General features: G+C 36.3%; 1 protein-coding gene across 1 annotated transcript in view; it reads left to right on the forward strand.

The window, feature by feature from the left end:
* The first annotated feature begins 1,829 nt into the window (after nucleotides 1-1,829).
* LOC124639162 (runt-related transcription factor 3-like) overlaps nucleotides 1,830-13,451 on the forward strand; it is a 54,179-nt gene continuing 42,557 nt past the window's right edge. Inside the window, exons 1-2 of the mRNA XM_047176398.1 lie at nucleotides 1,830-2,679; nucleotides 9,486-9,725. Coding sequence (XP_047032354.1) covers nucleotides 2,568-2,679; nucleotides 9,486-9,725 — 352 coding nt within the window. The 5' untranslated portion in view covers nucleotides 1,830-2,567. The remainder of the gene's footprint in view (nucleotides 2,680-9,485; nucleotides 9,726-13,451) is intronic.

Here is a 13,451-nt window from a genome sequence, read left to right on the forward strand (position 1 = left end):
AGCCTTTTTCCAAGTATATTGGAGTCGGCTTTTAAGCTGTCATTGGAACAAAAATTTTCAGATCTGTAAACGAAATCAATAGCGTACACGAGCATACTTAGTGCGAGTCATCTCTTGCGAGTTAATCTCCATTTCAAGCATAAATACTACCAAAATTGGTAATTCAGACTTCATACGATCTTACTTTTTAAAACTAACCTGGTTACGTTAAGGGTGGTTAATAGGTCTCTTCTTCTCAGTCGGGCACTCTTGACAGAGTGGTCGTGGCTGTTGATGGGCAGGGTTGCGGCGCACTATCGTCGGGAGCCTTTAGGGCCGCTGCACGTCGCGCGATGCCCCTCCATTTTTGCCGGTTTTCGGCATCGCGAACACATTGTACCGCAGTCGCTTCTGTTGTAGCTTTAATGAGGTCGATCCAGCGGGTTAATAGGTAGCCTACTACTTTAAAATCGGCGCCTTAGTTTAAAAAAATAAGTAGGTAAGTATGGGGTGTATACGAGATCATGATCGTGTAAATAAACTTACCTCAGTAAGTTTGGTCAAATATAAGTAAACATACCAATCAGGCTATTAAATTTATCATTAACCATTATTACCATATTTTTGAATGACCTAAATATAGACGGAAATATCATAAACATATTTTTCTCAGCTTATTTTCAGGTCTTGCTTCTAACATGTTTTTACTGTATAAGTTTATTTTTCAGCAAACTAATAAAATATAATTATTATATTATGTCGTTATTTTTGTTACATGATATCATATTGATTGTCCCTTACTTATATACCTAGGTATCTTGTAATTCTGATATGTAAGTTATTATTTTGACTCTTCTTCATTAAAGGCAACATTTTCCATTTTGTTATAAAATAGTTTGAGTAGGTATTTATTGTTTTACCAAAACAAACTCAACATTGATTAAAATAAAGCATGTCGATATAATAAAACTCAAATATCACAATTCAATGGCAAGTTTTCACTGAAGCTTACAAAAAGGCGTGCGCACACGAGATAAGTTTGGGAGCAACAAGTGCGCCATGTCCAGACGCGCAGTGCGGCGGCCACTCCACGTCACGGCCGCGACACGATCACCACACGGCCACGACACGACCACGACGTGGCTGCGATGCGCGCTTCAGCATTTTTCCGGGCGCGAGCTCCGTCTTCGCGACAGTAGGCGTGGCCGCCCCGCCCAGCCGCGCACACGCCCACCGCACTATCTTAAGACCAAAACACACTGAAAAACACACCTACCCGTGTAACATTAAACCTATTGAAACGCAACGAACCAACAAATTAAGCCAATATGTTAATGAGTATATAGTTTATTAGTACAAACGTGTCACGTTACATACAATTTGGCAGCCATCAAACCTCATTAGTTCCATTAATTCGGAGCGGCATTACCTTCTAATGTGATTGTTGCTATGTAATCGAATTTCACAATACGCTAGATTACTCCAATGTCCAAATAATAATTAAACAAAAAATCTAAACTTTGGAAAACTTTCAACGACATTCTGTTGATGTACTCTTATAGACATGTCTCTCCATTGTGACCGCAGCTAGCGGACCGAAGGAGGGAGATACGCAACCACGCTTTAAAATGAAAAAGCTCATAATATTTCCCTTTCAACAATGGAACTAAACAAAAATGTTTAATGGTACAACTTGCGCGCGTCTCTCTCGCACTGGTCACGCAAGGTATAAGTGCGAGCGGGAGAAGGAGAACGCGCATTTTCCCGACAAATGAAGCGTGGCTAAACCGCAGATTGACCGCAGAGAATGGAGGCAGCGAGTGACAGAATGGCGGCGGTTCAGTAGTAGAGAGTCGCGCGGGCAGCGAACACGCGCCAGCCTCCGCGCCGCACCGACTCACACGCGCCGCGCCTCACGTGCCGACACAAGCACCGCCGAGCACTATCATAAATATATCAACTCTCAGCTGATATTGACATAACACCGAGCGCCACTCTGACTTACAGGTGTTCTCACTCGCCGGAACTGTTCATGTGTCAAATAGTTCCCGCTCAGCCCCGGACTAGTGTTGTGACTCATATAAAATGACGAAAGTTAAATTCAAGAAATCCCTCACTTGTATATAATGAGCGTCATTGGAATAAGGAAATAACATAAATATTCTATAGTGCGACATACGCGGACAATTCGTGAGTGAAACAACCGATGCATTTGTTTATAATACGGAATTTTAGAATAATAAATAATACAATTACGAAGAGACTGACAAAGTATTAGAATCCAAAGATTTCCTAATCATAGTAAATTATCGCGTTTATGTTAACGGTGAACTCACTGGCGAGTCACGCGCGAGAAACCTTCTTACTTTGCGAAGGTGAGATATTGTTGTCATAAACAAGTGTATAATAAAAAAAAACTTTGGCTGGTCGCCAAGCCGAAGACGTGCGAAGGTCGCGGAGAGTGCGGAAGTGTTGGAATTCGAGTGTTCTGAGCCCTAACTTGCCTGTACTAGAATTTTTGTTGTGTTTGGTGCGTCAGTGGGACACTCGGGACAGGCGAGAGGCGAGTGACTGTGATGGTGTGAAGGATGCACTTGCCGTATGAGTCCCGAGGCCGGCGGCGCCGCGAGATGGCCGAGCTCGAGCCCTGGTGGCTGCAGTCCATCGTGGACGAGACGCTCGCCGAGTACCCCGATCTAGGTAACATATCATACACTAAAGATAGAAAGAACCTAACTAAACTTACACACATGTTGTAAGGATTTCATCTAACCAACTTCCTAGAAACAAGTTCTAAAATATTTCTCAAGTAGTATGCTTCTGTTTGACCGAGTTAAATCGTGGTAGGTCCCATAAAAGCGTAAAAACAGTAATCGTTATTAAATTGGTAAGTGTTACTTTCATCAATCAGCTGAGCGGCCATAGTCTATAGATTTGACTTCGGCCCACATATTAATAAAGTTCGAGGCGTGATTCAGTCGATTGAGAAGCTGCGCTCCATCCGGTCGCTAAGGTCAAACGCTTGTTTATCTTGAACATTTGTTACTTAGAAACCATTACGATATGCAGATTTTTGGACATTTTTAGACCCAAAAACGATACTGATGGAATTGATGACAATAAGATGGCTAAAAATTAAGCTTGAGTAATTTTTTATAGTTTTGAAAAAATACTTTACTCCTTGAATAAAGACATAGAATAAAATATATACAAATAATCTATTGACAAACAGTAAAAAAATATTTTTTACATAGATTTATGAGAGATAACCGTGCTCAAGTAAAAGACATCAACGCGGAAGTAAGAGAAAGTGCTACTCGCAGATTAATTTAATTAATCCAAAAAATCAATAAGTTTTTATTGAGGATAGAACAGTATACAGTCAATAAATAATAATTATAGAATTTCACTTAATATTGTTATGGCAAATTGTTTGGAATGTTAATTATCGTAAATAATGGCGTGTCTTAATTGCGTGTTTCTTAATTATAAGTGATGGTGTGATGACATTTTTTGTTGAATTATCAATTAAGGTTAAAATTGTATACAATTATGTACAAAGTAGTATATTTATATTGCTTTTGAACCAGTATTGAGATAACGGCGTGAAATAGATGCAGGGTTAGGTTTTATGCAAATAAAATACTAGATATTCTAAACAAAAGTATTAAAACAAAAACGATATAATACCTACAAGTTATAAAATCATAACGTACTCAGTTAAATGTTATGCTAGCACTAACTTGAACGAAATGTTTTTATGTACAGTTATCTTAACAGAACGGTACCACAATGTTTTTTATACATACTATCACAAATACTTTACTTTTTTTATTTTATGTATTTCTTCTATCAACAAGTAATCATATTAACTACCAAAGAAGTTATTTGTTTAAAAAATCAAGCCAGTCAATTACATAAGATGTAATGTCACTCTCTATTTGCTCACTCTCATAGCGATGAGACGGCAATCTGATACGAGCGGAGAGAGATCAGGCGCAGGACCGACGGCACTCAGACATGCCGTGGGATCTACAAGATTACAATCATCTATGTACTTATATAATTTATTTTTTGAGATCTTGTACAATCCTAGAGTCTTAGGAACAACCATGTAGAATCCCAAGTCAGAGATTTCTCAAAAATGTACGTACATAGGTGTTGTAAACATGAAACTAAAGATTGGTTGATTATATTCGCTCTATCAGAGAAAAACTACAGTAACTATAAATTAATAATAATACAGAAATATCCTGTACAGCTGGCTGATCTTCTTCTATGAAAACAGCCACCGTCGCCGAAGAATCGGCTAGATAGACATTATCATCACGTATGATACCTACTTTAATATTTGCGCTTGTGATCGCTATATTTAGGAGCTAATCTCGATCTCAGTGGCGTGCACTTGGAGAGGCCTATGTCCAGCAGTGGACTGATGATGATGATGATGATGAATCGCTGTTTCTATAAATATATTGACGTTTTTATTTTACTGAAACTTTCGACTACTCGTTCGTCAAAATAAATACATTTTGAATTGTCAAACATTGTTCGTAATCTTTCTTGATTCTTGATTCTGCTTCGATTAGTATTTTTATCCAACTCAATACTATGAATATGAAACTATTTTGACATAACTAGTAATAGAAGCATCGAAATGATAAGTTTTAGATGGCGAGGGCCCACATTAAGGCGTGAACACATTCGGTGCGCGCTCGTTGTAATAAGCACATTCCTCAATATGAACTAATGATCGTGAATTAAATAGCGAGAGTGGAGTTTGTTTGAATGAGAACATTTTATACTGAGCATGCCTGTAAAACTGTTGTATTTTGATTTTGGGAAGTCTAGGTAAAACCAAGGTAATTGAATTATCACCTATATTAGGACTTTAGCTGTTACCCGCGGTTCCATCCGAATATCCAAATAAAAATACGAAACGCTTAAAAAATTGCATTGCAATCACAAATTCCTCATTAAACAACTAGAAACAATTCTAACAATGTAACATAAAACAAATCAACAATAACAGCGACATGATTAACTAATGCAATAATAGTGTTCGGTACCAAAGAGCAATTAGATGTAAAGATCGGCACGCACTCGTTGTGACGAACCTGTTCAATTCTGCCTAATGAGTCCATCAAGTGCTGCAGATAACATACTCGTTTATTTCAGTGGATCCTCTAATCATTAGACAACATTTTGGCTTTTGGGAAAATTCGGAAATACTGTATTTGGAGTATGTAGATACACCATAGTTTCTTTTACCCATATGGCACTTTATGGCATCATCCTCAGCCACTTCTTTGATAGTAGGCAGCTTATACATATTTCACATAATTAGAAATAACTTTCGTAAATACTGACCGACGGCTTCATATAGTCTGTTTCTATTTTCAACGATTTAAAAGAAAAAAAGTTTCTCAATTTGCGGCTTCGATTGGATTTCTATGCTCCCAATATTAAGTGGTGTACTCCGTTCTAAGAATTAGAAAATCCGTTTCTGCCACTGAAAGCTCGCGCCCTGAAAGAATATATCACGCATCCGAAAAGTGGCTTTCATATTGTTAGTGAGAAAACATGATAAACTAGCTTCCGCAAGCAGTTTCAACCGCGTTCCATAGGCACCGTGCACCCGTGCAAAAATATAAATGGGCTATATGTGAAGTGCATAAGTGAAGTGCTACTAACATAGTTTTAAGTTTTTATTTACTAACAATTTTGTATATCATATTATGTATGCTAGTTTTAAGGTATTTATCTATGGGCCTTTGATGCCTGAGAATAAAGATGATTTGATTTGATTTGATTTGATTATATAACACTTAAAGTTACAAATTGGTCCAGTAATCATCTTCAGGTTTATAATATTGGTACGTATAGATATATGAGAGATCGATATTTCGATACACTTTAATACACAGAAGCTTGTTTACCTAGTTACAATAAGGCACCAAGAATTTCTCAAACCGGTTCAATGTCGGACGTATTTCCCGCGCATTTTCTTTATTTACAAAGGAATTTATATTGGTTCACGGACTTTACCATACAGTCGGAATTAGCTACCAGATGTTGTTTTATTTGACCTCTCGTTTTGTTTGATTGTTGGGTTTTATAATCTTAGCTTCATTGATGTGTCACCTGGCCGCCGGATTTCCATATTGTGGAGTGACCTCGGAAGATGATAATTTTTACTTTCAATCATAAATGACGCTGGGTTGATCCTTCATTTCTAGTGATCAACAGATGATTTTATAAGATTTTAATGCTTATTGAAATACTATACTATAACTTCTCGCAAGATCCTCATGATATAATATATTGCTACGATGAAAGTATTGTGTCAACCAGGATTCCATATTTTTAGATAAATCGAATTAGCTTACTGCCGTAAAAGTTGACCAATTTGTGATTTTCGGATGATTCATTTAAAACCACGTTATTTGCACTAAATGCGTAACCTTAAGTTTTGGATAACCCGTCAGCAATGCGTGACTTTTTTTACTTATTCACTTTCAAGTGTTAATTCCAATGATTTGAATGTTTTGTCACCTGCTTAAGTTTTTTACTTTTATGATATTGGAGGTTATAGAAAAACGCTTTAAGGTCAATGGGCTAGGTCGAGGCCGATTTTATATATGTATAAATATTTATAGAAAACGAGAAATTATATTTTTAACTAATACCGATGGTTTGTTTCTCTTATTTCGTCAAAGAGTAGATGACAGGAGAGTTTACTTTAAGAATTTAGTCTAATAATGTTATATTATTTTTGACATTCATTGGAATTAAGATTGAATGAATGATTTCTAGTTTACGTTTATTGTTAAAACAAATTGTGTTAGGTACGTAAAATTATTAATAATTTTGTCATTTAATTTGACATTTATAACGGGAAACTAGTAACTGCATATTAAATCGAAATAATAATAATAATTAACGATATTTTCCGCACATTATGTTGACGGATATCGCATTAATTCCTTAATTACTTTTAAATGGCTGCCAGTTATTACAAACTGGGTATTTTGTGAACTGGTTCAAGAACCCAATTTGCAAAAACTTCAAAGAAAATTCCTATAATTGTATTCCTATAATTCCTATAATATATGGAAGTGATGATTATGTAGTAGTATTCCAGTTTTTACACTAGCTCTTTGACCGATTTTAAAGATATGATTTTTATACAAAACCGGTATTGGTGTTTATGCTGTTTCTCTTTGCTAAAAATAGTTTCGCCGTCTATAACAGCATTAATTATGAGAGTTCGTATAATATACATAGTATCTATTGGTGAATAGTACGTCTACAAGGAAGGAATTGGGACTGTACCCAAATACGGAATCTATACATAGTTTAGATTAAGTTGTTTAGTTTATTCAAACTGCTTACAGACGCTCTTGAAGTAACCTTTGACCATATAATCTTTAAGTCCGAACTTAGAGGTTTCTACTTCCTGAAAACCCCAAAATATCATTCTCACGAACTTCAAGACACAGAGCTGGCGAGAAACGATTGCGTTATATTTATTTCCCCATAACAGTTCTCTTGATAAATTCTAAAATCAAGCTCACATTTTTACATATTTTGCAAAAAATCACGAGAACAATATCTCGAAAGTCTAAGGCTCAACTTCAATAATCAATCAATCTGTATGATCTTCGCAACTCAAAGGTTAAAACCGTCAAACAAAATATAATCGAAAGATCGAAAAGCAAGCACACTCCGTGAGTAACCCTTCCTCTTCGACCGCGCCTAACCCGCAGTTTGCGGCTCCACGATGCCTATGTACCATCGCTTCCGTAAATAGTAAAACCACATTTACACTATTAACGTTTTTATGATTCCAAGTGCCGTTACACTGTGATTTTTTCAGTTAGGCTGCAGCGCGGGAGTGAGAAAACATGGTTATATATTTTCATTATTTCGGAAAAAAATACATTTAATTTACCCATGCATATGATAATGCTATCCATTTCTAACAGTTTTAGGATTTTAATAATATTTTAAATACCATTTCTTTGTTTTTTTTTTTAGTGTCATGAGATCGGAATACAAACGACATGCTAATTTTTAGGCAAGCACACTTCATAAGATACAATTGCATCATCTGTTTAACACAAATTGCAGCCATTACAGCGATATCAAAAGTAGAATATAGAACTTTGGACGATTGATGAAGACTTTTTATTTTAATCTAATCAGACAGGTTTTCCCACGTGGGTTTCGACAAAGAATTCACCAAGTCATTGTGTATTCGATTGGACTTTGTCAACTAGATTTCTCAACCTAAAGCAATAAGTTTACTATCGAATTGATGATTCATTATGACAACCAATCGTGATAATGTCTGTCTTAATATCGATTACCCATATAATCGATAGAAAAACGTCGACATATGGGTTTATGTCAAATCATTACATCGTACAATAGATGAACATACAGTACCGTACTACAAATTGTGTACGACATAAAATCGGTTGTGTATTGACGTATTCATTACATTTAGTTAGAGTTATATAAATAACGGTTTTCCTCGTCCAATCTAATATTTTTTACAGTGAAGCGTAACAATTAGTAGCCGACTAGCCGTGTGATGTGATAAGTCAATTTATTTTGCTTGTTTATCCGGTAGTTATCACTTCATAGAAGTGGAGTATTAAAATGGAAGAGGACAACTTTATTTTCGGGAATATAGGGAATCACTTTTAACAGACGTTTTATTGAGGAATGGGCTAAATTATACCATTAGACCGTAACTCCTAACCTATTCTGTACAGTGTATAGAATGGCTCTGCCAACGATGGTAATAAATAAAAATATACAATAAAATAACTGAGAAAGACGGCTCAAAAAGAACTTTCAATTCTATGCTATTAAAAAGGAACTTTTAGCATCTACATAAAAAAAAATAATAGAAATAAGTCAAATTAGTAGGTTATTGTAACGTCACCCCAAATTAGAACCAGGGTAGGAAGAAATCAAACCGTTTTACCATTTTATATAGTAAGTGATGTATGTGATAAATTAATGACGCATTTAAATGCACTAGAAACCCCGTGTGACGTCAGGTCTAGTCTAGAATAGTTGCAAACTACGATGACATAACTCCGGTATGATGATCACCATAACATGTAATTGTTCAAGGAAAAGATATCATAATGATGACACGCATAGAAATCAATCAGAAATGTATACAGACGGACCTTACCGATTCTACGTTATGATAATTTTTAGACATAGTAAGTAGTTGTAATACGTATAAAACGACTTAGGTCTTTTGTTATGTTACGCAAAAAGTAGTTTATTTCTTTGAAATGTGGACTATGTTCATTTTGTATACTTTTAAAATATAAGCCCACTGTAATTCCCAAAATCACTCCGAAATAACTCTATGTCACCACTATGGCTTCATTCTCTTTAGCTGTGCATCTCTATACATTATTCTTTATCATGTAATCAGTCAAACCTCACCCCACTTATCAGCTCCCCTTTGTCGACAGTAAGAACGGGCAGTCCAGACTACATGTGTTCAATGCTGCCACAGCACTGGCGGTCCAACAAGACCTTACCCGGCGGCTTCAAGGTGGTGGCTCTAGGAGAGGTGCTGGACGGCACTCTGGTCACCGTCAGGGCTGGCAACGATGAGAACTGTTCCGCGGAACTCAGGAACAACTCCGCGGTCATGAAGAATAGGGTTGCCAAGTTTAATGACTTGAGGTTCGTCGGGAGGAGTGGGAGAGGTAAGTTGCTATTTTTCTTAAATCGAATTTTAGATGGAATAATACTTATGCCGTTTCACCGATTTCAAATTATCATAGAAGTTGTTCTTCTTTGGTCTTCCCTAAATGAGGTGATTTACAGTACCCTGCTGATCATGATAACCGATATTCCCACTTAACACACTTTTCAAGGCAATCGAAAAGTTTGTCTATCGTATTCTATGTACAATTGATAACTGTACTGGGATTCTATAAAACTCGATCAACAACTCGCATTTCACTTCGATTCGTAATGTCATTTCATACTTTAGGGGAGGTAGGGGAGGGATGGGCACTTTTTCACAATTTATTGCATAAAAAATCAGATTTTACAGATCATTATCAACTTTTATTGCCATTTCTTATATTCGGCTAGATATAATGAAGGAGCTTTCCTAAAAATTACAATCAGTTTCAACATTACGAGATATTTAAACGGTTTTATTTAGCTCACCCCGTTTGTTTTATTATTTATTCTTGGATCAAATTTAGTAATTCAAATTTCACCCTCTTCCTGTCAACCGATTGGTCTGAAATTTTGTATACACCTTTAATTAAATCCAATATGGCCGCCGGCACAAAATGGCACAGCCCCCTCAATATGGGTATCAAATGAAAGGGCTACACAAGTAGAATACTGTCAGCAACCCCAGCGGGGCGCAACAGGGCCAAGGCCTGCCTGCACGTCGATTCTATAAAATTCGAACAACAACTCGCATTTCACTTCGCTATTCACTCTCACTTCGCATTCGATTCAGAACGACCTTGATTTTGCATTCTGTAAACATCACCTAATCACTTGCGAAGTGAAGTGAGCTCGACATCGACCAATGCTGTGCTAGTGACTTCCCCACTCGACAAAATGTCAACCGAGATTAATCAGTTTTTAATTTTATCAGTTTTGACACAGAATTTTAGCTAAATATGATGTTTTAGTTATAATTTGTTATTGTAAGGAATTTGAGGCAGCTTTTAAGTATAAAATAAACGGAAATCTCTAAATTCGTGCTGTGAATATAATCTATGCTTACCCTACGAAAAAAAATACAGACAGCGCCAATACCATTATTAATCTGTGGACAATATTTTCTTCTCTTCTGTCATAGAGGAAAGTAATATATCGGGTATCTTCTGTCTTCATATTGTGTTTAAGCTTGTTTGTTTTCGCCGGTTTTCGCCGTAATTGTGATAAAATCATGAAGTAATTTTATATTTCTTGTTATAAAGTTAAAAATAATATTAATTAAAGAAGTGTTTATTTTATTAATCCAACAATAATTTCAGTCCAAATGACAGGTCGTCTCACCCTTCGTCGGCTCAGGTTGAAACTCTGGTTGAGTTTATGGAGCAAAACCCTGGCCTGGCGAAGGGTTTCGTGAGAACGCAAAAAAAATGTAATACCTACTTTATCTGGATTTAGTGAAAACAAAATTGAGACCAATTTGGTTATTTTCATGCTTAAGAGAATACCAATATTATAACTGAAGTACAGAGGCTTTTGAAAACATATCAGCTGGCGGGGAAACCACATAAAGGGAATACTCCTTATTAAGAACTAAGTGTTTTTCTTATTATTGTGTGCTTGATTACAATTTTTCAACTATAAACTGTGTCAATACTTACTTTTACACGAGTTGTAAGTCCTTTGCCTCGACGTTTTGTGGGCTTTATCAGGGGCAGTAAATCAGACTCCAGTTGGTCAATTAGCTCCTTTGACAATCTATATATGCTCACATAGTCATCATCGCGAGTTAATAAAGGTAAACTACGAATTCTAGCAGATTGTTGACGCTTTTCTAAATTATCTAAAGCATGAGCTTCTTCTAATAAAGATTTAAGCAAAAACATTCTAGCCATCGTTAAATGTAGGCACTTAATCACTTTAAAACACTTAGAACTTTATTTAAACACTATTTTAAATATAATAGTCTCTAGATCAAGTTGGCAACGGTACCTGAAACAAGATTCTATAAAGGATTTTTCGCGCAGATTTATAACCTCACAAATTTTCACTGACGAAGAAAAGCCTCCCTACCATAGAGAGCATTGGACACTTTTGACTTAGTTTATGAAAAAAAAATCGGTAAAAAAACTTTTAAGTTAAACGGTTTTATCTTATGTGCACTGAAAACTAGAAAATAAAAAATAGTTACTTACCTGTCAACCTACGTAGGTGGTCCCGGTCATATTAGACTAAAATAAAAACGTGGGGCCCATTAACTATTGCTGTAGTACTCTCTTCTAAAGGTATAATAGGTGTGGATTGCATCGACTTACTATAATTGTAACTGGAGATTTTGACAATCAATAATTAATAATAGAAAATACACATACCTTTCATTAGTTTTCTCTTTATAACGATCCGAAACCGCAACAAAATATTTAAGTACTTTTACGAGTGTTTGTTCTTGACAACTCACAGAAATGACAGATAGTCTATGGATGAACACCGTTACCAGTCGGTAACGTAAACTACCCAATTAAAAAAAAACAAAACTATGATCAGAAATCAGAATAAAAGGACCCCCCTTTTATTCTGATTTGATCATGTCTCCCAACTGCCCATCTCTCCCCTACCTCCCCTATAGATAGACAGATTTTGACAAATCTGTCAAAATCTCGACTTTGATTTAGTTCAACTTGTCAACACGCTCGATAGTGAAGCGCTAGTGTAGTTTGACAATGTCAATCACGAAACTTTAAGGTAGAATTCCGTGGGTCGCGATTGTCGCAGCCGCGCGCGACAAAAGTCAACCTATGAAAATGTATGGCACCGCTGCCGAGGGCTGCGACAGTCGCGCGCGGACGACGAATTTCGTGAGCCGCTCGCGGTCGTACGCTTCTCAACATGGTCTAGCGCTTAATAACATCTATAGAATTTTAGTAAAACCAGAATTAAATTTTTGACAATGCCGCGAGCAGCTTACGAAATTCTTCGGCCGCGCGCGACTGTCACGGGCCTCGACAACGGTGCCATACATTTTCAAAGGTTGACTATTGTCGCGTCCACGGAATTCTACCTTTAGATCGAAGTCGAAGTGAGAGTGATGTCGAAGTGAGTTGTGATATTTTATAGAATCGACATGCTGTAATGTACAACTGATTAGCCATTTACGCATTTAAAGGATCAATCGAGAATTAAGCAAAAAAAACGATTTGTGAAGAAAAACCCAGTAACGCACTGTAGGAAATACCGGTCTTATCAAATAGGATCTTAGTAAATCAAATATGCAGGTGTAGTTACTTACATCATTTGATTAGCATATTTACCGTTGCAGACTGATCGTCGTATTACAAAACGTGGTCCAATATAGTACCGGCTTTAGTGCTGAATTTCTAAATGCACTTAAGTATATACGGAAACGAAAAAAACATTGAGACAAATAATTATTTTTTAAATTAGATATTTTTTTTTTGTTAAGGGGGGAGATATTTTATAATGAGTTCGTATATTAAAACTGTTTTTGTCAAGCAGTGACGTGTTTCATTACACCAAGTAAAAAGAACCAAATAAGAATTTTATCCTGCAACTGATAATGAAATGCTACCATCAAAAGCCTATCTAAACAGTTTACACACAAATCATTACATACCATATATACATACGTAATCATTGACCAGTAACACTGTCCTATAACTATTAGCAGGGGCGCATAATAATTGGTTAATCTGGCGCTGAACGTGGGCGACCGCTTTGATTTGCGTACA

This window comes from Helicoverpa zea, chromosome 18 (genome assembly GCF_022581195.2).
Source record: "Helicoverpa zea isolate HzStark_Cry1AcR chromosome 18, ilHelZeax1.1, whole genome shotgun sequence".
Taxonomy (NCBI): Eukaryota; Metazoa; Arthropoda; class Insecta; order Lepidoptera; family Noctuidae; genus Helicoverpa; species Helicoverpa zea.